The sequence below is a fragment of the Lasiodiplodia theobromae genome, assembly GCF_012971845.1.
Source record: "Lasiodiplodia theobromae strain AM2As chromosome Unknown scaffold_9, whole genome shotgun sequence".
NCBI classification, from domain to species: domain Eukaryota; kingdom Fungi; phylum Ascomycota; class Dothideomycetes; order Botryosphaeriales; family Botryosphaeriaceae; genus Lasiodiplodia; species Lasiodiplodia theobromae.
Window position 1 is genome coordinate 516930 of NW_023336585.1, and position 23317 is coordinate 540246.

The 23317-nt window shown below is 55.0% G+C and overlaps 10 protein-coding genes across 10 annotated transcripts; 5 read left to right on the forward strand and 5 right to left on the reverse strand.

Moving 5' to 3' along the window:
• Positions 1–2497: 2497 nt before the first annotated feature.
• LTHEOB_3560 (GPI anchored protein) lies at positions 2498–4637 on the reverse strand (the record flags this gene model as incomplete). Its single annotated transcript, XM_035512497.1, has 7 exons — positions 2498–2503; positions 2593–3166; positions 3226–3287; positions 3340–3441; positions 3489–4104; positions 4154–4406; positions 4451–4637. 7 exons carry the CDS (start codon positions 4635–4637, stop codon positions 2498–2500), a joined length of 1800 nt encoding a protein of 599 aa, XP_035362648.1.
• A 2063-nt stretch (positions 4638–6700) lies between these two features.
• Positions 6701–7170, forward strand: LTHEOB_3561 (Glycoside hydrolase family 18 protein; the record flags this gene model as incomplete). The annotated part of the gene is made up of 2 exons (XM_035512498.1): positions 6701–6788; positions 6848–7170. 2 exons carry the CDS (start codon positions 6701–6703, stop codon positions 7168–7170), a joined length of 411 nt encoding a protein of 136 aa, XP_035362649.1.
• Positions 7171–7568: 398 nt separating this feature from the next.
• LTHEOB_3562 (uncharacterized protein) lies at positions 7569–8700 on the forward strand (the record flags this gene model as incomplete). Its single annotated transcript, XM_035512499.1, has 3 exons — positions 7569–7644; positions 7755–8030; positions 8324–8700. 3 exons carry the CDS (start codon positions 7569–7571, stop codon positions 8698–8700), a joined length of 729 nt encoding a protein of 242 aa, XP_035362650.1.
• A 437-nt stretch (positions 8701–9137) lies between these two features.
• LTHEOB_3563 (Mitochondrial protein) lies at positions 9138–9982 on the reverse strand (the record flags this gene model as incomplete). The annotated part of the gene is made up of 3 exons (XM_035512500.1): positions 9138–9740; positions 9790–9900; positions 9956–9982. 3 exons carry the CDS (start codon positions 9980–9982, stop codon positions 9138–9140), a joined length of 741 nt encoding a protein of 246 aa, XP_035362651.1.
• A 192-nt stretch (positions 9983–10174) lies between these two features.
• Positions 10175–12532, forward strand: LTHEOB_3564 (Metallopeptidase; the record flags this gene model as incomplete). The annotated part of the gene is made up of 1 exon (XM_035512501.1): positions 10175–12532. The coding sequence occupies one exon, from the start codon at positions 10175–10177 to the stop codon at positions 12530–12532; it is 2358 nt and encodes a 785-aa protein (XP_035362652.1).
• A 341-nt stretch (positions 12533–12873) lies between these two features.
• Positions 12874–14747, reverse strand: LTHEOB_3565 (Cytochrome p450; the record flags this gene model as incomplete). The annotated part of the gene is made up of 6 exons (XM_035512502.1): positions 12874–13316; positions 13371–13976; positions 14051–14119; positions 14177–14276; positions 14334–14450; positions 14505–14747. 6 exons carry the CDS (start codon positions 14745–14747, stop codon positions 12874–12876), a joined length of 1578 nt encoding a protein of 525 aa, XP_035362653.1.
• Positions 14748–15248: 501 nt separating this feature from the next.
• Positions 15249–16877, reverse strand: LTHEOB_3566 (Efflux pump antibiotic resistance protein; the record flags this gene model as incomplete). Its single annotated transcript, XM_035512503.1, has 3 exons — positions 15249–15801; positions 15856–16673; positions 16728–16877. 3 exons carry the CDS (start codon positions 16875–16877, stop codon positions 15249–15251), a joined length of 1521 nt encoding a protein of 506 aa, XP_035362654.1.
• A 676-nt stretch (positions 16878–17553) lies between these two features.
• Positions 17554–19236, forward strand: LTHEOB_3567 (Acriflavine sensitivity control protein acr-2; the record flags this gene model as incomplete). The annotated part of the gene is made up of 3 exons (XM_035512504.1): positions 17554–17887; positions 17938–18454; positions 18516–19236. 3 exons carry the CDS (start codon positions 17554–17556, stop codon positions 19234–19236), a joined length of 1572 nt encoding a protein of 523 aa, XP_035362655.1.
• Positions 19237–19557: 321 nt separating this feature from the next.
• On the reverse strand, positions 19558–21001 carry LTHEOB_3568 (Zinc finger RING-type protein; the record flags this gene model as incomplete). Its single annotated transcript, XM_035512505.1, has 3 exons — positions 19558–19758; positions 19813–19991; positions 20041–21001. 3 exons carry the CDS (start codon positions 20999–21001, stop codon positions 19558–19560), a joined length of 1341 nt encoding a protein of 446 aa, XP_035362656.1.
• Positions 21002–21442: 441 nt separating this feature from the next.
• Positions 21443–23141, forward strand: LTHEOB_3569 (uncharacterized protein; the record flags this gene model as incomplete). The annotated part of the gene is made up of 2 exons (XM_035512506.1): positions 21443–21561; positions 21623–23141. The coding sequence occupies 2 exons, from the start codon at positions 21443–21445 to the stop codon at positions 23139–23141; spliced, it is 1638 nt and encodes a 545-aa protein (XP_035362657.1).
• Positions 23142–23317: the final 176 nt, after the last annotated feature.

Sequence of the window (23317 nt, forward strand, 5' to 3'; positions counted from 1 at the left end):
GCTCGCATCGCCGAACCTCCTTTTGACCACCGCTTTCGTCGCAGCTTTTACAAGGATGAACACGAGGACGGTGGAGACAACAATGAAGATGCACAACATTTATGCCTGACTCTTGCATACCCAGATCCCGAAGTTCCCAATTGCGAAATAGTAAAACAATTTGATGCAAGGGTGCTTTCTTGGATCCAGGACGCCGTTGGGTATATCGCAGAAAAGCCAGCTCTCGAGAAAAATCCTGGGACTGCCTTTGTAAACTCTTTACCAGCCCTCGTGGATTTCAAGCCCCTTCAAGAGTGGTTGGAATCTTCTGAACGTGAAGGAAACCTCGTTGAAGGAATCGATCCCGTACGAAACTTGATGGTCATTGACTGCGAAAGCCGGGAGATAATCAAGGCACCCTCAGCAAAGTATGTGGCATTATCTTATGTTTGGGGTCAAGAAACCCCGAAAGAGGGGGAGCTGGAAGAGAAAGAAGGCCGCTTGCACTTGAACAGACCTCTTGCGAAAACGATCGAGGACGCTCTCACCGTTACTCAGCAGCTCAATTTACGCTACCTCTGGATCGATCGATATTGTATACCCCAGGATGAACTCGAGTACCAAGTCAGCAAGATGCACGAGATTTACGGAGGGGCCCATGTCACTATCATTGCTGCAGCTGGAAATGATCCCCAGCACGGGCTTCCAGGGGTCAACCAGATGAGACACACCAGGCCACCTCCAGTCAAAATCGGATCACGCACTTTGCTTGCAACCTTTCCATCTCCGAAACTACTCGTTGAGGAAAGCAAATGGCACTCCCGAGGCTGGACTTTCCAAGAAGGCTTGTTGTCCCGCCGTCGGCTTGTTTTCACGGACCATCAAGTCTTTTTCCATTGCGACAACTTCCTCTTTTTCGAGGCCTTCAGGGATTGTTTGCCCCACGGAATAAACCTCAAACGCGAGTATGGACCGCCTCTTGGGCCTTTGTTTAGCCTTGCATCAGTTAGTGATTCAATACAGACAGCTCCGTGGGACAGAATTGCACAGTATTGCACATTGGACTTGACGAATCCAGAAGACACGGTGAATGCAATTCTGGGAGTGCTTAATTTCTACCAAGATGGAATGCATAGGCCATCGACGATGGCCGATACTAGGGACCACCAAATAACTGTTGCCATAAGACACATCACCGGCTTGCCAGTCTCAAGGAGGACGGATTTGCCTTTAGGCCGTTACGAACCCTGGGAGGACACGATCATTTGCGCCCTGTTCTGGAAAAGCAAAACACCCGGAGATCGTCGAAAGCCCGAGCGAATGAAGTTTCCATCTTGGTCTTGGGCTGGTTGGAAATGTGACTGCTATTTTGGCAACTCGATAACATGGTTGGGCTGGGACTATGGTGCACCAGATCTCCGATCCTTACGTAAAAGTTTTGAAAGCGTTCGAAGCCAGAACAGACACCTACCTTCCATTTCGATTGAGACCGAACAGCCAGGGAGCCTACTTCAAGCCACGGAATATGAAATAATGTTTGATAAGATGCACGACTTCTCCAAGATCAAGCATCTGTGTGTGACTGCCCTGGCCGTTGATGCGAGAATAGTTACGTATGATGGCTACAGGCTAGATGAGAGGGACGGCTGGTTGGGGCTGGACAACACGGGAAAGAAACTTGGCTTGGAATGCAGCGGAGCCGAGAAGCAGGCCTTTCTAAATCTGACATCGGACTCTATCTATCAGCAACCCATGCCTCCATCTGGTCACCCCTGTCTTGCAATCATTCTGGACTTTGATCCATATACCGAGCCAACGGAATACGACTCTCCTCAAGCTTGTCTACTTGTAGTAAGCAAAACTGAAGACTGCTATGAAAGGATTGGGGTTGCCCAAATTAGGCGGGAAGCTCTCAGAAAGGCACACGTAAAGAAGCAGGAGAATATTAAGCTTGGATGATAACATGATGTGAAGTAGAGAGACAACATTGACGCGGCTGGAAAGGATTATTTCCAAGTCATGTAAGAGGCACGTAAACTCTCATAAGCAGCATCTGCCTGTTCTCAATGAAATTTCTATAGTTCTCAATCTTTCCTGAATTATTTAAGTTTTTGATACAGCGAGTCCCACCCTAGAAAGTACATCATCCGTACAGTATCTTCCACAGCTCAAACAAAGTGCAATCTTTTCCAAATATGAATGAGTACGAATGGTCACATGCTTCGCAAGCTACAAGTAAAGCACTCCCGGACAATCATCGCTTGGGTATTTCAGCTACAAATGGTATCAAATCCTTCCTCAATCCTCCTCAAATCTTAAGCATGGCGCGAACAACAAATGGCGTTCTTTCAATAAACTTTTTAGCGTGAAGACGGTGATGCCAACCAGACATGCAGGCGGTGCGCGCGGCCGTGGAGCATCCCACCAACGTCATTTCCGAAACGAAGCAGAAGGGCAAGTCAAAGTATAGACAAGAAAGCGGCAAAGGAACCCAGTTATTACAACGAGATAGTAACGTTCAGAGCTGTTTTCATCAAAAAATCAAAAATCAAAACGTTAGCAAGCGTATCCCCAAAAGACATGAACAACAATGAGTGACAATACCGCACCTACTCCGGAAGATACTCCGCTTCCACTCTCGCCTCCAAGAAGGCCGCCAGCCGCGCCGCTCTTCTTCGCCTCCTCCTCCTCCTTCTCCTCCTTCATCGCCGCGAACTTCGTCGCCGCGGGCGTGAAAGCCGCGCCAGCAGGCGCGCCCGAGCTCTGGTAGACCAGACACGCGGTAGGCAGGGTGGTCGCCGGCATGCTGGCGATGCTCCAGCTAGTCGCGAAGGACGGGTCGCGCACGACGGGCAGCTGGGCCTGGAGGCGCATGTCGGCGCCGACGCCGATGTCGACGGAGCCGGCGATGTGGGTGAGGTTGGCGAAGTTGCGCGAGAAGTCGGCCTGGTCGGGCGAAGGCGAGTCGCCGATGGATTCGCAGTTGGCGTCGTGCTGCGACGAGGCTAGCTGCGTGATGTTGACGGAGGCGACGGGCAGGTCGAGGTAGGTGCCGGCTTCGGCGAGCAGGTCGTCGTCGAAGAGGCCGAAGGCGAGCTCGATGCGCGGGCGCAGCGCGACGTGCAGCTGCAGGTTGACGTCCGAGACGTTGGCCTGGAAGGGGATGGCTTCGAGGGTGTAGTTCTCGCTGTGGAAGACGGGGGTCAGTATGGGGGGAGGCGGTGGGTGGGTTGGGGAGGGACTGACAGTCCGGTCACGGTGGACGACTCCAGGTCGGTGAAGTTCAGGGTCGCGATGGCGCTGGGCAGCTGGGATTGTTGTTAGTTGATGGTGCCATGGGCTGGAAGCGGCAGAGCTTACCGTCAGGTTGAAGCCGTAGGACATCTGGACACCACCGCTCAGAGCCCAGTTGAAGGTCAGAGCAGGCTCGAACATGATACCGGCCTTACCGAGCTCGGGAATCTGCGTTGTATCAGCTTCTGACTCTACGTATAACTTAAAAGACTTACCCTGAAACCAGCCGTAGGAGCAGTAAAGAGCGGGATCTGCAGACTACCGGACTCGGCAGGCGTAGCCATGAGCTCAATGTAGGTTGAGAAGTTGGTGAGGGCAAGCTGGACAAAGCCCATCTTGAAGACATCGGCGACCGAGTCCATCTCAACAATATCTTCCATGTCAGGCCAGTCAAGCTCCCAGCCACCCTGGGTCAGGTTCAGGTTGCCCGTGGTCTTGCAGTGCTTGCAGCCGATGATGAAGTGGGGGTTGGGAAGAGTCATGGCGAATCCCGGAGGCAACGAGAAGGTCGTGTTACCGGCCTCATAGTACAGGTTGAGGGCGACAGAGGTTTGGGTAACGTGGGAGGCATTTCCAGAAGGAATAAGAGTCTGGTGGCTCAAGAAAGTCGAGGTCGAGGTCGAAGTGATGACGGTCGAGGTGGCGGTGCTGGTAGTAGCGACCTGGGTGGTGGCCTCCTGCCTGCGCAGCATCTGGTGGCGGCGCAGCTCATGGTGCTCCTGCGAGTGTCCATACTCGATGTTGAAGCGGTTGAACGCTTTCTTCCACTGCGTCTTCGTCGTTGCGAGGTTGATGGTGTTCGTGTCTTCCGAGGCCGTCACGTCGTCAACCCTGTGTTTGTAAGTCCACTGAATAATACATTTGCTTTCATCCGGCTTACAGGAAGACCGAACGCGAGCCCTCGTCAGTGCATCCAGCATGAGAGGCGATGACGTATCCGCCTTCCAGACGAGACAGCACCTTCTCAGCATCAGCAAAGACCGAGTCCTCGCGGAATCCAAGCTCGATGCCGGAGCCCGTGCATTCGAGATGGTTCAGCTGATCTTCGATATCCTCAAGCATAAGGACCTGCTTGCTCGACTGGGCCTGGACACGCGAGAAGAAGACGGACTTCTCGCTGTCAGTGTTCTCGCCTGCGTGCGTTAGTAAATTCAAGCGCTGGGAGTGAGATGCGTACCATCCGTGTAAAGCAAATCGACAAAAGGCGTGGTTCGGATCTGGTCACTCCTTCGAAGGGTATCAGAGCGCTTCGTGGCTGCCTTCAAATCAACCATCGGCGGGCTGCGAGGGTTCACAGTAGAAACGACTCCCTCGGGAAGGCAGGCGAGTAGCCATACGGCGTAGGATAGTTTGGAGAAACCCATGATTGCGACGAGAGAGAAGCGAGATCACAAAAGCCGTCGCAAAGCAGGTGGAAGCAGCGTTGCGAGCGGGAAGTTATATCGTGAAACAGCATTGTATGATTGTGTATGCAGGGCTACGGCGTTGTCCCGAGCGAAGTATTCAGATCTGCTTTGGGAAATCATGAAGTGGGGTATCTTTAATTTGGCCCCTTTCTGAGACAATTGAAACAGACCACTGCATGCACAAGGCTGGAGGGTTCTGTTGGTGGCGGCTCCATATCAGATAAACGAACTCGTCGTCGATAAGACCAATAGCTGGGGAGAATAGTGAGTGGTTCAGAAATGCGCGTCACTGCTTGGATCCTTCTCGTATGAACCGTGTTGGCGGGAGAGGATGTGCATAGCTGTGCCGCAGTGGGGGAGTGGGCGCGGGCGCTTAGCCTTCCTTATAGTTGGTCAGTTCGCAACATGATTCTTTCTGCATGGTCACGGTGACTGCCTAAAAGATGAGCACAGCCAAAGACGGAGTCATCGCAAGGGATTCAGGAGGGGCTGGTGTGCTGCTCTGCCGATCTCAGCAGTTTTCCATGCTCGTTAATACGCTTTGTGGATAGCGGAGCCAGAATGAAAGGCGCAGCAACCACTCACGAGAAGTCCTGCATGGCGTAGCTGAAGCAAGCAAAACCATGGTGGGGTTGATGCTTGACAGCATCCCCTTTTCCAAGCTCCTGCGGGAGTTTAATGATTCAACCGCTATAAGGCGTGCATGATCTTCATCCGCTTGGGCCAGCGGACTTATCGAAACCACGCGAGTCGATCTTGGCCGGAATTACCCCCAACGTCGGCGACGGAAAGAAGCCGAAGGGTTTCGCAAGCGAGTGCGGAGAAGGCAAGTATCATCAAGGGTCCATTGTGTGAAGTTGATCGTTGAGCAAGAACGCGTAACAGCACTACCCAGCTGAAACAGAGTGGCAGTGTTGACGGATAGACCGGGCGATCTTGAGCATTCCAGTATCCCTACGCTCCTGATCTGGCTTCAGAACGATGCGAGCATAAATGTTGCCGTGTGTTGCGAGCGACAAGTGTTGTAAGGGACGTGCGGGTGAGGGAGGATGAAGGGAAATTCAAGGTTCGTTCTAGCGCGACGTTTGAAGAAAAACAAGTGGTTGCCGAAATCACCGCTTTGCTTCTAGAAACCACCGGCACGACTTTTGCGCCCCACTTCCACCCCGGCCTGAACGTACGTGTCCGAGCGCCTCAACACCAAACCGAACGACATGCCTGACTTCACCACAAACATGAAAAATTTGTCATTAGAGGTACCTCATATTATGAGCGCCCTCGGCTCGCTGTGTCCATGCGCGCATTTGAAACTTTCAATGCATCTAAAGGTTTGTGAAAGCGAAGTGTGGATCTCCACCTAGGCTTGTACTCGTACAAAAAAAAAAAAAAAAAACACCACAAGCTACCGGGCAGCTGCATCGCAAGACTATGAGAAAGCATAGCGCTCAACCTGTATGCAATGCGTTGCGGTGGTGATGATGTCAAGCACTTTGAAGAGCATGGAAAGAGGCGGGTAATTGCACCGGGTTTCCTTGTCTCTGCGCTGATTGTCTTTTCGCGGGTAACGAAACGTCAAACTTCCCTAATACACAATGCTTTCACTGAGCCTTATACCTTTGTCTCTCGCTTGACATACATCTTTGAAAGAACACCTCATTGATCGCGTCTCTGAGATCTCAAGCTAGAGCCGATAGTGATTGTTCGTGGTGATAATCAATCACCACCACCTTCCAAAACTTTCGACCTCACCTTCGATCACATGGCTGGATAGGCAGCTGCCCCAGCAACACGCCCCGTGCACACGAGGCGAGCTCATCTATTTAAACACACACGCCCTCGTCTTTAGCTCTCTTTGCCTTCAGCCTTAAATCAAGTCCAAGCGAGCTTCGCCCACATCGACACCATGTAAGCAGGCCAGACTTCCACCCAAAGACATATTAACAATCTTAATAGCACCAAGGAGATCGCAATCGCTGAACATCAAACCCCCAACTCTCATCATCCATCTCAAATACGAAGCCATGGGTGACATCGCCGAGCTGTCTATGCCATCCGCGCAGCAGCTGGAGCAGCTGAGCATCGCGAACCTGCTGACGGAGCGCATCCTCAGTGAGTACCATCTGTCCCAGATCTTCTTCACTCCCATCACTGACACCAACCCTCACCAGTCATCGGTCGCAGCCTGCTCGGTAGCAACCGCGCCCTCGACGTCGTCACGTACCGCCTCCCCAACAGCGAGCAGTCGGCCGACTACGTTGCCGAGCTGATCGAGCACACCGGACCGAGCCAGGCGAGCACGATCCTGCGCGCCCGCAACGACCTCCGCACCAAGGCCCTCTTCATGCTGCTCGACCGCGCCGAGCGCGAGCTCAACATCACCATGAGCCAGGCTTGCTCCGTGGCTGGAGTGCAGGTCATCAACACTCGCCGTCTGGGGGGCCACCGTTGCACGGGTTGCAACGGACCCTGCAGCGGTGGCCCGGCTGCTTAGATCTTCCGGCTTGCACGATGGCGTCATGGGATGGGAAAGGCGTTAAAAAAAGGTTTTTGAAACGGGAGATGGTACCTATCTGGGATTGAATTCAGCCATGGGAAAGCAAGTCATCGGATGAGAACTCGGAACAAATGCACATAATGAAATCCCTAATGCGCTCTTGCTGGTGCCCTGTGACTTGACGTGAATGCTCTTCGTCGTTGATTACAAATGATGCACGGCGTCCTCAAGTAACGCTGTTAGGTCGGGAAGGTGAGGTGGCAGGCGGTGGAAGTTGCGCTTTCCACACCAGAGACCTAAGAGAGAAACAACAGTGGCAACAAACGTGTCCTCACGCATTTTTCTTTCACCTTGGACGTTATCGCCCATCGTTATACCACGCAATATCCACAACCATGAATAACATCGGCAACCCAATTCTGCAGCGCGAGATACACAACGAGATCAAATCCCTCACCAGCCACATCAAAAGTTCGTCTTCCTACCTTCTTTATGGCTGAAGAACATATTCTTGATACACTTACGTCTGGGTGGTAGCTTCAATTACCCACGAAACGGTCTAATTGATCTTGGAATTCCAGGAGTCGCAAGCTTCGTCTACCCCGGCAAAGATGTGGAAATTCTCTTGAGTGCACAAATCAGATTCTTGCTTCTCAACGACGATACCCACCTTTCCGCCAGCTCCACTCTTCATGTTAATGCTTCACTCATCGAACGCGAGTGCGGACGTATACCCATCAACAAAGCAGGGCTGCTCAACGCTACGGCTGAAGATCGCCTCACTGCCACCTTGCGTCTCGCTCTCGAGATAGACAAGGAAAAGGACCGCCTTCGGGCTAGCGCAACCTCGCCGAGCGGTAATGCGACAACGTCAACTCCAATGGATGCGATGGCGTTAGATCCATCACTGTCCGAACTGGGACTGGGAATGCCGACTTCGACTTCAACAAATGACGCAGCATCGTTTTCACCACTGTATGGGCCGGGACCGCCTCCACTGAGCGTAACAACAACATTTCCATCACAATTCGGACCGGGGCAGGCAACGCCATCTTTGACGCCAACGGATGCGACAACCTTCTTATATCCGCCTATATCAAGGACGCCAATGGATATGCGAACAATAGAAGCAATGCTTTTCGTGGGGCAGGGATTGCCAACTTCGACTTCGATGAATGCTGCAACACCACATTTTGGACCAGGACCGCCACCTTCCGCTCCAATGAGCACAATGACTGCAGATCCATCATTCTTTGGATCGTGGCAAGCAGGGCCATCTTCTACTCCAGCAAATATGACAACCTCCGCATCTCCGTTTGGACCGGGACTGCCTTCTCCACCTTCTTCTGTTCCAATGAGTGCGACAGCGTCGTCTTCGTCTCAGTTTGGACCGGGACCGCTTTCTCCACCTTCTTCGATTCCAATGAGTGCGACAACGTCGTCTTCGTCTCAGTTTGGACCGGGACTGGGAGCGCCATCTCCGACGACTTCAATGGGAGATGCGACAGCGTCATCTTCACAATGTAAACCGACACCAGGTAGAACGAGGCAAGCGAGACCGAGAGGTTCGCTCCGGGAACCATCAATATCGCCACCAGACGACGATGCCTCTTGCTGGGGGTTTTAAGAGTCGCTGAGTTCGTCGCTGTAGAGATGCTATGATCGGACCGGAGCTGAAAGCGATTGAATTATCATGAGTTTAGCCATCACAAGTGTCGCTCGCTCGAGTGTAGTTGAATAATGCAGCTATGATTTAATTGGTCAGTGCAACGATGTTGAACCGCGTGAAAAGGGTGACAGAACCTCGCAATGGAATGTTCCGAGAACTGTATTTACGAAATTTAGCTGATGGTACACTGTTCTAGAACACCCATGGTCTACGCCAAAAAGATTTTTCTGCGCAACAAATGAAACACTAAATGGATGTCACCCCCTTGATTCAAGATTTTACTGCTTTTGTCTGTTTATTTGCCCTTCCTCACCCAGTCCTCGACGGCTTCCCTGGCCTCGCCGATCTTGTCCTCCAGCATGCCGGCCGTCATCTTGCTGTGCGCAATGCCCGTCTGCACAAATCTGGTGACACGCTCCTTGGCCCTGAGGTGGTTCTCGGCAATGACGGGGTAGCGCTCCTCGTAGGTCCAGAGCAGGTCACCGACGTTCCTCGAGGTGATGGGGAGGATGGCCCACGAAGCGACGATGCCGACGGCGACGGGCACGGTCGAACGGAGCAGGATGTTGCGGTTGCGGGTGACGATGCTGCCGGCCATGGCCGAGACGAGGACGTAGATGGCGCCGGGCATGACCTTCTCGCCCGACTCCTTGGGCGGAGCCAGCGACGCGATGGTGCTGGTGAACGAGTTCTCCAGGCGCAGGGCCTCGGTCAGCCCCGCGTTGACCTTGTCTTCGGACTTGGCGGCATATCCGTGCAGGAACAGGCGGGCCTGGGCAATCTGAGCGGCCAGACGGTCGGTGTAGGTGGGCGTCGACGGCTTGGGGGCGGCCTTGGGTGGGCTGACGGGCTCGGCGGGCACAGGCGCAAAGTCGTCGTAGATGGGCTTGCGGAGGTCCTGGGCCGAGGTTAGCCGGGCGCAACGGGCAGAGTGACGGGGGCTATACCCTCTCGAATTGGCTTTCTGATGCCTGGGGAGCCTCGGCGTGGACGTTGCGGAGCGGGTAGAGCGAAAGGCCGGCGGCAAGGATTGCGGACGTCGCAGGCACGACGGCGCGCTGGCGGGGGTCAGCTGCGGGACAATCAATCGGACGAGTGCGCGGGAGAGCTCACCTGCCGTAGGAGCGGTCGGAAGGCCATTGGGGACTGTGCGTGGAGGCAATGGGTTGTCGACGGGCGGGAGTTGCACGCGAGGTGTTGAAGACGGACGTCGCTTTCCAGCAAACAAGCCGAGACCACCGGCGTCATTGCCTCCGCCCGCCCAGCGCTTCTCCACCTCTCCACATCACACCTCTCTCCGCAACCCTTCTCTCTGCCGCAAACCTCGTCACCATGTTGCGGCGCTCGGCGCGACGCGCCTGGACATGCTCGCAATGCATGCGCCTGCAGCAGCGGAGATACGGATCCTCCATTGCCGCAACCGCCGCTGACTTCTCGCCCGCAAACCGCGCCGCTCCCGACGCGAACCACGACGACCGCGTCCTGCGCCAGATCTTCGACTCGCCGCGATTCTGGAAGGACTTCTCCGGCAACACGAAACATCAAGTCCAACCCCCTTCAACTGGTCTCTTCCAGAACCGCTACCTTACCCGACCAGAAGGTTTCCAGCACTTCGCCGAGGTCACGCTACAGAAATGCATAAAGATCGTGGACAAGGTGCTGACAGCCAGCACCGTCGAGGAGTACAGGACGCTCGCGAGGGATCTTGACCGTCTGAGCGATTTGCTCTGCCGCGTCATCGACCTGTCCGACTTTGTGCGCTCGACCCATCCCGACCCAAAGATCCAGGGCGCTGCCACGCAAGCTTACGCCATAATGTACGAGTACATGAACCGGCTAAACACAACAACGGGCCTGAATGACCAGCTGAAGAAGGCGGCTTCAATTCCCGAGGTCTGGAATTCGTGGAGTGAGGAAGAACAGGTCGTGGCTCAGATCTTGATGAGGGACTTCTCAAAATCTGCCATCGACCTGCCTGAGGAGACAAGGCACCGCTTTGTCGACCTTTCCAATGAAATCACCCACACCGGGAACGACTTTGTCGATGGCATGGCCCCCGAGAGACCGTACCTCAGATTCGACAGTAGCAGGTTGAAAGGAATGGATCCTGTCTATGCCAAGAGCTTGACCAAGTGGGGTAAGCTTACGTTGCCCACCGTTGGCATGCCTGCGATGATGGCATTGAGGACTGTCGAGGACCCGGATGTGAGGAGAGAGGTGTATGTGGCCAACCGAACAGCATCAAGGGCCAACATCTTGAGACTGGAAGAGATGCTTCAGAAGAGAGCAGAGCTTGCAAAGATTTCTGGCTATGATACCTATGGACACATGGCATTGAGTGACAAGATGGCAAGCACTCCGGAAGCTGTGAATCAATTCCTGGGAGCTCTGGTCGAGGATAACCATGTTCAAGTTAATGGCGAACTTCAGGAGCTCCTGGAACTCAAAAAATCTGACGCGAGGAGCGACAACTTTCCCGGCCGCCTGAATGCCTGGGATCGGGATTACTATGCCCAGCATCTTCTCTCGTCTCTCCGTACTCGCATTCGATCCCCCGACTTTCTTTGGTCTTTCTTTTCCCTTGGTACTGTCATTCAAGGACTCTCTCGACTCTTTACAAGACTCTACGGCATTCGACTAGTCCCTCACGAGACGCTGCCTGGAGAAACTTGGAACTCTGATGTTCGACGGTTGGATGTGATTGATGAGAACGAGGGCCACATTGCTGTGGTGTACTGTGATCTTTTCTCCCGTCCTGGCAAAAACCCTAACCCGGCACACTTCACCCTCCGTTGCTCTCGTCTGATTTCCAGCGAAGAAATTATGGAGGCAGCCCAGACCTCCCATCCCTTCTCCTCTCCCGTTGATGCTGCCACGGATGGCATGGCTTCCGCAGTCAACCGCGCCGATAAGACTGGTAACTCTTACTATCAACTCCCTACCATAGCACTGATCTGCGACTTCGACACCATCGGCCAAGGTCTGCACAGCTCCCGGCCAACCCTCCTCTCGTTCCGCGAAGTGCAAACGCTGTTCCACGAAATGGGCCACGCGCTGCACTCGATCTGCGGGCGCACGCAGCTCCAAAACGTCAGCGGCACGCGGTGCGCGACCGACTTCGCGGAGCTGCCGTCGGTGCTGATGGAGCACTTCGCGGCGGCGCCGCAGGTGCTGGCGCTGTTCGCGCGGCACTACGAGACGGACGCGCCGCTGCCGTACCGCATGGTCGAGGAGCGCGTGGCCATCGACCGGCGCATGGCGGGGGCCGAGACGGAGGCGCAGATCCTGCTCGCCATGCTCGACCAGGCGTACCACTCGGAGCTGCCGCTCCAGCCGGGCTTCGACAGCACGCAGACGTACCATGATATCTACAACGCCCACTCGACCATCCCTGAACCGGCGGGCACCGCGTGGCAGGGCTTCTTCGGGCACCTTTTCGGCTATGGCGCGACGTACTACTCGTATCTCTTTGACAGAGCGATTGCTGGCAAGCTCTGGAAGGACGTGTTCCAGGAGGGTGAGAAGAGTATCGATAGGGAGGCGGGTGCGCGGTATAGAGAGGAGGTGTTGCGGTGGGGTGGTGGTAGGGATGGGTGGAGGTGCGTTGCTGGCGTTTTGGGACGGGAGGAGCTGGCTGAGGGTGGGGCGGAGGCGATGAAGGAGGTGGGTAAGTGGGGTGTACATGATTAGAGGAGATGATGATGACGTACATTTCGGATATGTGTCACGTAGAAGAAGCATTGGGAGGTCCTTGTCATGCTAGAGGCCTACATCTCATCTCTAAGAGCGGCTTCATTGGTTGAGGGAATGGGTCGGGCGGCAACTGGCTTGTCGTCGTAAGTATATGGAGGTTACGGTGTATATTTCTGACGCGTGGTTGTAGATTTCTGTCTATATTCCAAGTGTGTACATCAAAAAAATACCAACGAAAAAAAATACTCCCCCACGATATTCCCCCAAAGAAACTAACGCCTATATGACGACACGGAAAACAATTTCAATCAGCTTCACACCATATCCCAAACTCCCGCTCAAAGCGAATCGATATCAATCTCCGGCGTCCTCTCCCTAAACTGCACCGCCGCCTTCGCATCCGGCAGATTCTGGCCCGACCCATCATCCACCGTCTTGGGCCTGCCACCGCCGTTCTCGAACTGCCAGTCGTACTTGAGCAGCAGGTGCGCGACGGCGATCTTGATCTCGTTGGAGGCGAAGAAGCGCCCGGGGCAGGCGTGCTTGCCGTGGCCGAAGCCGAGGTGCTCGGCGCTGGTGGTGACGAACTGCCAGCGGTTCTCGTTGCCGGGCTGCTCGCGCATGCGCAGGAAGCGGTGGCCGTCGAACTCGGTCGGGCGCGCGCCCCAGCGGGATTCGTCGTCGAGCATGTGTAGGGTCGGGACGGCGGTGGTGGCGCCTTTGGGGATGATGGTGCCGTCGGAGAGTTTGACGGGGGCGGTGGCGACGCGGTTCATGAAGACTGTTGGGAGTGGTGTCAGTATGGTGGGGGAAGGAAAGGAGATGAAGGACTTACGCGCACTCTGGACGTTGATCCTCTGGCTCTCCTTCATGCAGCTGTCCAGCAGCTTCATCTTGTACAGGCTCGTCTTCTTCCAGCCGCCGTCCTCGCGCAGCACCTCGACTATCTCCTTCCGCAGCGCATCCACGCACGCCGGGTCCGCAACCAAATCAAACAGCAGGTGCGTCAGCGTCAGCGACGTCGTGTGAATAGCATTAAAGTTGAGCAGCAGCTGCGCGTTAGCAAAGTCCCAGGGGCGGCCGCGGGCGACAGCGTCCATCCACTCGAGCGAGTCCGCCGGCTTGGGCACGGGTTTGCCCGCGGCTTCCAATTCGGCGCGCCGCGCGCGGCGGGCCTGGATCTCGGGCTCGATGAGTTGCGCCATCGTCTTCTGGATGCTCCGCACACGCGCCATCTCGGGCAGCCAGTAGCGCGCGAAGGGGCGGAGCGGCGCGGGGATGCGGTCCAGCGACATCTTGGCCTTGAAGGCGTCGTGCGTGAAGGCGATCGAGATGTCGACGAGAGAGCGGTTGCGGCACAGGGGCTCGCCCAGGAAGACTTTGGCCGACATGCGGGCGGCGATTTCGGTGGCGACGCCGTAGAACATGGTTTTGCGCCATTCTGGAGTTGCGTCAGTGATGAGATCGTACGGGAGTGAGGGATCCCCTTATTTAGGTGGTAGGAGATAGTCGCACCTTTGTTCGGGGGAAGGAGATCGTTGCAGATTTCCGTCATCTCTTTTGAGAGGTCGTTCGTGATGTGGCCTGGGAGAGTCGTAAGCACTCAGATGCAATCGCAGCGGCAGCAGCTATCAAACGTACCCAAGGCTTGCGTCAACTTCGTACGGACTGTCTCCTGCATGATTTCTCCCTGCGTCACGGCATGGAAGGCTGAGAATTCCGAGTATTCTACGAAGAAAGTCTATCATGGCGTCAGTCAGAAAAGTGCTACCCTGGATTTGAGATCGAAGGAGCTCACCTTCTCCATAAAGGCATTGAAGCTGAGACGCTCATCATTGCGAATTTCATCGGCGTACTTTGGGGGAATGACCAAGAGAGCTCCAGAGGGGTTAAAGATCTGGAAAGGGCCGCTGAACTGTCGAGGTGTGAGTGATGCAAAACCTTTACGATACCATGTATATTCGTTTACCTTGTCCAGTCCTTGCTTCAATAGTTTCCTGCTCTGTGTAAACCAGCGCTTCTGTGCAGCCTTGTTCGTCCACTCTCCCTCCTCTTTGCCGACGATGGGGAAACCGCTCCATGCACGTGGTCCCACCAATTCAGTGGCGAAGTTGTAAAACACGGTGCTGATGATGATGACGACAACGGCAACCAATACGGGGTGCTGTATCCCCGAAACAGCGGTGTCGGTCTCGCTACTGGAAAGTGTCATGGTGGTGGTGTGGTGGAAAGTGATGGTTTTGGAATATGGAAGTTAGCATCGTTGCACCCAACCACAGGGTTATATAGAGCCTATTGTACACGTCAATTTAGAAACACTGGACACGTTCGCGGTGAATAGGAACCGGTACCCGAGTCGTTTTTCGGATTGCAAAAGGGTGGTGTCGTATTCGCACTGCGCCTGCTTAAGGAATCCGAACGCTTCGCCCAGTTCGGATTGCTGCTCGGATAGCGTCAACGCCCAGAGGTTGGCAGCAAAAGCATAAGGAAATAGGTGCGACAGCGAGATAAATTAGTCCGATACGATTGGTCAATAATACCATCTCGTTCTCGTATTCGAAGCTTGACCAAGACCGAAAACGTAAACTCGCATGTACAGTACATTTAGCCAACGATAGGCTGATGATTTTCAGAGAGAGCGGTGACAACATGGAGAGGAGGTTGTGGCGCAGCGAATCTACATAAATAGGAACAAAAAGTCATAGCTCGTACTTCATCTTGCCTCTTCCGTCTCCAACTGCGCTCTCTCTTCGTGTGTAAAATCGCTCTTTGCTCTCCCCATCTTCACAAGCGAGAACATCAAACATGCGACACCGGAACACGCAACGCCAAACCAAAAGGCAACTTTGTAGCTCCCTTTGACACCGAGGTGGGCACTGCTACTCACGGCCAGGTCCGCTACGCCGAGGAAGAAGCCGATGCCAAGGAACAGCGTGGTGTTGATCAACGCCCCGGCAACACTTTGTCGGTGCCGAGGCATGCTGGTGGTGATGAAGACGTTGGTGACGGAGAAGGTGATGTCGACGCCGAGGGTGGCGCAGACCATTGCCGGAAAGACGTGTGCCCAGTAGTTGGGGTTGTCGGGCATGATGGCGAAGAGCAGGCAGCAGATGACCTGTACCGCAGCTGCGAGGACGACCAGCAGCTTGCCCGGGAGAAGGTGCATGACGAGCCCGCCGACGGTGGAGAGGATGAGGCCGCCGGCAGCCATGGGAGCGAACCATGCTGTGGTTTGCAGCGTTCCGATGCCGAGTACGAGCTCGATGCTACATTTGTAATCAGCATTCGGGCCTGTTTGATCTGTGTGCATTTTCACTTACTAGAAGCTGGCGTAAAACAGGTAGATTCCGTACACGCCGTACGAGAACAACAAGCCGACGATGAGGGGTTTGATGGACTTTGGTTCGAAAATGTCGAATGGGAGCAAGGGTTGTTCTGCGACCCAGCCTTCGATATAAAAGGCTGCAATGAGACAGAGTACCCCAACGACAAAGGTGACAATGATGTAGGGATTGGCCCAGCCGCGAGAGGCATGAGAGCTATCAGTGATGGCGAAGACGACCAAAAGAAGACCCGGCACGATGGTGACGAAACCCCACCAATCCATACTTATATCGGTAACCCTGCCATCAAGGCGGTCGTCGGGGACGAAGAACACCGAAACTACAACGACGATGGCGAGGAAGATGGTGCCGAAGTAGAAATACCAGCCCCAGCTAAGGAGCTGGCCACTGATTCCACCGAAGAAAATGCCGGTAAAGAAGCCGATGGGAGCGAAAGCACCGTAAAGGCTGAAGACCAGGTTCTTACGCGGCCCCGGTCTGTACACGGTGCCGAGCAGCATTATCCCAGCTGGCAGGAAAGCAGCCGGGCCAAGGCCGCTTATAGCACGGCAAAATATGAGCATTATGTAGTTCTGGCTGAAGCCGGCGATGAGACACCAGACGGCGAACCACACCAGGCCACAGACGAACAGCATGCGTGCTCCAAAAATATCCGCTAGTCGACCGAATGGGAGGATGAATGAGCCGGTGACGAGGGAGAAGACGCTGGCGGGCCAGCTTCGAGCGGCGGTGGGGATGTCGAGGGAGGTTGTCAAGGCGGGCAGGATGATATGGAAGCCACTGATGAAGTATTCCTGTCGTCTGTCAGCACTCGGGTTCGTAGACATGGTGAAGTTAAAGAAGCTTACCGCCATGAACATGGAGGCCAGCAGTGAAAAGCAGAAGCAGTACTCAGCATAATTGGTCTTGAAGACTGCCGGGCGTTGCCTCCCGAGTTTCTCAACGTCGACGGGAGAGTTGCACCGGACACCGGCTTCAGGAGAGGATTCGACTGCCATGGCTCTGTCTGTAGAGGTGAAGAAGTGAAGATGGGTTTGCTGAAGCGTGGGAAATGCAGCGGTTCTTCTACTGTGCGGCCATGACTAGGAGCTGGAAGGCGACAGCGAAGATGCAGTCACCCATTACGGCCAACACCATCAACGGGTCTGGGTGGAGGCTTGGCTGCCGCATGCGGCCGATTACATGGTGTAATGCAGCGGGTTAGCCGCTCGCTTGCGTACCCTACTTATGGTGAACTGTTCGCAGGTCCAGCATTCGACCGCAATTTCGGCTGAGCACTCGCCACGAGTATCGGAACAGAAATTCTTGTGTCCGAACAGAATTAGACGGGTCTTTCGAGGAGAATACGTTTACCGTTACTCTGTTTGTTGGCGAGAATAGGTGTTCCAGTGGGGATTTCTAATAGGGACCGTAATGGGGACGCACTAAACCCAAACAGGCAGCCAAGCCGCAATGGCCTTGTGGTTTGTCTTCTCGAACTCCTTCCATCGCCGTCTTTCCCCTCCCCGCCCTAAGACCCCACCGCCCGTTGGCCCGCGTAATAAAACCGCTCTTATCTAACCGCTAGGTCCCAGAGCCAAGCCGATCTGCTGCTGCGTTCTCCGGATTGCTGGCTCCAGGCCCTTGTCACGTTTTCCTCCTCTGACCGGTGCCTAACGTTTCCGCACGGTCCGCATGTCGTCCGGCCAGGACGAGCCGCCGACCAAGCCCTGCCACAACTGCCGTCGTCGCAGGCTCAAGTGTGACCGCTCTCTGCCGGGTTGCCAGAAGTGCATCAAGACGGGCCAGGAATGTCTCGGCTACGGGAAGCTGTTTTTGTGGAACCAAGGCGTGGCGAGCCGCGGGAAGATGATGGGCAAGAGCATACCCATCCAAACTCCAAAGCCGCCGCGTCGCCAAGACGACACCATGGCAGTTGTTAGCAATACATTGATGGGTCCAACCCCATCTCTAATAGATCCCATCTTTCAAGACCTGGGCCATTCGTCTCGACTCTATCTTTCTCACTGTAAGGCGTCTCCCAGCGCTCCAGGGCTTGAGTTCTGACGCTGCGTCTAGTCGCCGACGAATTCTGCAAGGCTCTCGTGACATACGACATGCCCAACTTGAATCCCTTCCGCGACCTCATTCCGCTGACCCGAGAGCACGCCGTCCTGCTGCACATGGCCATTGCCAACTCGGCCGTCCACATGGCTAACCGCTACGCCATGGAAACCCAGAGCGCCGCGGTGACGGCGCAGTCATTAAAAGGCTTCGCAGTCGGCCAAAGCGTCATCCAAACGCAACCCCTCCAGGTACTAAACGGCCAGGCAGCCCGGTTCTACCACGACGCCCTGGTCGCGAAGCAGAAGGCATTGCAGCTTCTGCGGCACGCGCTGCAACACGTCAATGCGGGCAATCGCGACGTCCTTCTCGCAGCCATCCACCTCTTCGCCAACTTCGAGCTCATCACCTCCGGGAAGGGCGATTGTATTGTGCACGTCGAGGGCGCCAGGAGGCTGATAGAATGCTTCGGCACCGAGAGCTCCCCGATGATGGGCAAGCTACGAGATTACCTCATTTCCGACTGTTTGACGTAAGTCCTCGTTCTCTCTCTATCAATTCCGGAGTTGAACTGATGCGGGACGGCTGCATAGCTTCTACATCCTCGGCTCGACTGTGGTATCGTCACGTTCGAGAGCGAACGCGAGCCGTCACTTCCAGTACGTCCTCCCGCTGCTAGAACGCGCCGAGTCCAACAGCTACCTGTCGTGTCCGGCCGTGCTCCTGCAAATCATGCTCCTGGCCTCGTACCTGAGCGGCGGGCAGTCGACATCAGCAACAGAAGAGCAGCAGCAGCCACTCTCCCTCGAAGCCGAGGCAGCAGCACTCCTGCAGCGCGCACAGTCCTTCGACGTGCACGCCTGGGCGCAAGGCGTGCAGGGCATCTCATCCGACCACGACGACTTCGAGAGCCGGGTGCACGTGGCGTCGGCGCACAAATCGGCCATCTGCCTGTACATCCACCGGGCGGTGCCGACGGCGGTGCTACTCGACGGCGAGCAAACCGAGATGCTCGTGTCGGACGTCATCGGGCACCTCGCCCTCATCGGCCGCGACGACAACCTCATCAAGGGCACCGCCTGGCCCACCTTCGTCGCGGGGGCCGAGACGGCCGACCCCGCCCGCCGCGCCTGGATCGCTGACCGTCTTGTTATGTTGTGGCGCATCATGCTGTGGGGATACCTGCCCACCGCCCTCGAGACCCTGCATGTCATCTGGGGAACTGATGATGACTGCCCCAACGGCGAGGCGGGCGTCAGGGAAGGCTGGTTGCAGAAGCTGAAGAGGTTGGGGATCGAGTGGATGATTGTTTGATGGGGACGTAAATATTGTGTTATGATGAAGGTACATGTTAATGATTTCAAGGGAAGGCCGGGCGTTAAGACTGGATAGAGGGCATACCCCCCAAACTGACATAGATGCAGCTACACTGCAAGAACTCACGTACACTAAATAAAAGACTCTAACTCACTCAAAGCAAATGAGTAGTTTAATTATAGTAATTGAAATGGCTGTATAAGATTGGGTATCATGAGCCGCATCGCCACCTAAATAAATCGGGAACGGAATTAGTGGTAAGTCAGCTTCTGGGTACGGGTCGACTTACTCTGAAAGAAAATTATGCAAGACGCTGATTTACATGACAACGCATTTGTCGTTGTACGCTTCACCGTACTGGTCCACACCCGCCGCCTTGACATTTTCCTTTTGCTTGAGTTTCACCTCGTCCGGGAAGTACTTGACGAGGTAGTCGGCCAGGGCGGGATCCAGGTTGCCGCTGTCTGCTTCCATGACGACTTCTCCTCGGCACAGCGGACAGTGATCCTCCTTGGTTCTCTGCAGGACGATTAAGCAACGGATGCAGAAGATGTGCTGGCAGCGCAGGCGCACGGGTCGGTACGAGATGCTGAAACAGACGGGACAGAGATAGTCGTCCAGTTGAGGCACTATCGGGAGTAGCTCAGTGGAGACTTGATAGCAGATGGCTTTTGCAATGTCGCGCGGCATGCTCTGCTGTAGGGCAGCCGGGAAGGTGGATTTGACGCCAAGAGCCGTACGCTTGTCGAACTCTGTAGGCTGTCAGTCAATGTAGCATATTGTATGCAGAGTAAGTCTTACTCTTGAGAATCTTCTGCATTGCGAGGTCGTTGATTTCTTGGAACCGGAGGCTCTGAAGCACCGCCATGTTCAACTTCAGGAACTGCTCCAAGGCAACGCTGCTTTCCTTCTTCTTGAATGTTGACGCAACGTTCTGCCGTTTAAGCTCATCGGAGAATTTTTGAAGGAGTGCCTGTGCTTTCGTGGAGTCATGTTTGCCGTGGTCAAGTTCGGTTGTTGAGAAAAAGATCCTTGATTCCAGGTAGAGCTCGAAAATTTTCCGCCATTTTGCCATGTCCGTTTTCGAGGCAGATTTCCGATTTGGCTCTGTGACTCTGGTCACAACTGTTCCAAGTGCGGTCACTTCCTTGCTTAGTTTTTCTTGCTCTTGGGCTTGCAAAGCGGCCAGCCCTGACACCTCATTCTGAAGGATGCTGAAAAATTCCAAGTCCGAGGTCAGGGGAAGCTCAACCATGCGGTGCGGCCGCGTCTCCCGGTGTTGTCCATCAGGACTGCTGGTTCCATCCGATGGGGTCCCTCGTGAAGACTCGCCTGATTCCTGATCCGCAGTTGAAGGCGGGGTATCGGCGTCCGATATTCTTACATGAGAGAGTTGCTGAGCAATAGCTAGTTGCTGGAGATAGTCTCTAGTGAGAGGAGACAGGTGGGCATCTAGAGGTTCGCCAGTCTCATCATCCACGGCAATGAACAGCTTGGGTTGGAAGAGGACTGGTGCGTCTGGATGTCCGGGCGAGGACTTGGGATTGGACAGAAGGTACTCGGCAAGCCTTTCGTTTCTTTCCTGCTCTGCCGTCCTCAGCAGCTGCCCCAGAGTCGTAGGATCAAGTCCCAAATCGGCCAGCTCTCGTTGCACCCTCTTGATGCATTTTTTCAGCTGGCGATAGGAGATGGCGGAGGCGACCCAGTGGGCGGGGAAGCCGTCATGCTGGAGGTGCTCCTGGAAAATGTGGCCGAACTTCATCGGATGCGGTTTGGTCTAGGATGTCTTGGCCGGTAGACTAGCGCAAGGCTACAGCAGTGGTGATCTTCAAAGCACGGCAGGCATCGTTCACGGCGACATGGGGTTGGAAAAGGTCCGAGAAGTCATCTAAAGCCTCCCGAAGATTTGATGGCATCACATGGGCGCGGCGCGGTGATTGTAAATTTGGCCGGGGCGCGTGGCGGGCGAGATCGCAGTCGGCGGCTGAAAACATGCCGACGATTCGTGCAATCTTGCTGTCGACAGCTCTTATGACTCAGAAGAGCTAACCTTTTCAGGTGTGGTCGACGTCTCGGTGATCGATGACTCGAGTCGCCGCATTGGTGCCATGACTTCACACAAACCGCTGCAACCCCACGTAACTTTTTTGGCGGGGGACTCTACTTTCAACTTTCGACCACCCACGCGCCAAATTTATTTAATATGGGGTCCGGCCAGAGCTCAGCAAATGGCGGCGGCGCAGGGCAGCAAGCTGCAAACGCCGCCATGAAGACGAGTTATTACGAGCTGCTGGGAGTCGAGCGCCAGGCTACCGAGGACGAGTGCGCAAACAACACCCTTCCTCCACCATGACTCTGCTAACCTCTCTTCGCTTCGCCGCAGGATCAAGAAAGCCTATCGTCGCAAAGCCCTCGAGCTACACCCGGACCGCAATTACGGCAACGAAGAATGGGCGACGGAACTGTTCTCCGAGGTGCAGTCGGCGTACGAAGTGCTGTCGGATCCGCAGGAACGCGCATGGTACGATTCGCACGAGTCGGCCATCCTCAGCGGCGCCGACCCGGCCGACGCGCATTTCGAGCACGACGTCAAGGTCACGACCGCCGACGACATCACGCGCATGGTGCGCCGCTTCAACAGCCGCGTCGAGTACTCGGACGAGCCCGACGGCTTCTTCGGCTTCCTGCGCGACACGTTCGACACCCTGGCCAAGGAGGAGATGGTGGCCGCCGCCTGGGAAGGGCTGGACGCGCCGGAATACCCTACATTCGGTCGCAAGGATTCGTCGTACGATGACGTAGTGCGCCAGTTCTACGCCGTGTGGATGAGCTTCTCGACGAAGAAGACGTTCGCGTGGAAGGACATCTACAGGTACTCGGACGCGCCCGACAGGCGCACGCGCCGGTACATGGAGAAGGAGAACGCTAGGTTGCGCGAGGAGGGCGTGCGCGAGTTCAACGATGCCGTTCGTCAGCTAGTCGCCTTCGTCCGCAAGCGCGACCCTCGCTGGGCGCCGAACACCCAGACCGAGGCCGAGAGGCAGAAGGCGCTGAAGGAGATGCGTGATGCCCAGGCCGCTCGCGCTAGGGCGGAACGCGAGGCCTTGATGCACGAGGAGGTTCCCGAGTGGACCAAAGTGCGGGAGCCTGAGGAAATTGAGGAGAGTGAGGAAGAGGAGATCGAGGAGGAGCACTTTGAATGTGTGGCTTGCAACAAGACTTTCAAGAGCGAAAACCAGTGGCAAGCACACGAGAAGAGTAAAAAGCATCAAAAGGCAGTGTATGCTCTGCAAAAGAAGATGCGGAAAGAGAACAAGAAGCTCAATCTGGATGACGATGTGCCTAGTAGTGGCGTGGCAACTCCCGATGCTGAGGAGGAGGAAGTCATCGAAGAAAGCAAAGATGCATCCGAAGTGGAGGAAACAACACAGGCGATCGAGGATGTTGATCTGGAAGATGAAGACCAATCAGAGGAGGAGGATCCGAAGGAGAAGAAGACTTCTACGAACAGCAAGAAGCCAACCCCATCCGGATCTGAAGAAGAGGAATCGGATGATGACTATGTGCCGCGTTCAAAATTAGAGTCTAGGCTGGCAGGAGATGCCGAATCCGACAAGGAAGATGAGGACTCGAAGCCGAAGCTTGGCTTTGATTCGGATGATGAAAAGCCGGCAGCAGCCGCCGCTCCAAAGAAGGGGAAAGCAGCACAAAAACGTGCAAAGAAAGCAGCAAAACAAGCTGCGGCGGATCAAGAAGAGCTAAAGCACAAGTGTGTTGTATGTCAAACAGGATTCCCTTCAAAGACGAAGTTATTCGATCATATCAAGGCCACCAAGCATGCCGCCCCGGTCAGTCATACCAAGGGGGCCGGTGGTGGTGGGAAGAAAAAAGGAAAGAGATAATGAGCATTAGATGTAATGTAGAGAAAAGTTAGCGATATAGTGTTGCATAGCGTAGGTGTTGGTAGACTGTCTATACCCAGTATCCGCGGCAGAAACCGCTTTGACCATAATTCTTCTGGACTGTTTGGATCCTCAACTATTGGACACTATCGCAAATGATCGACCAATGCCTGTAT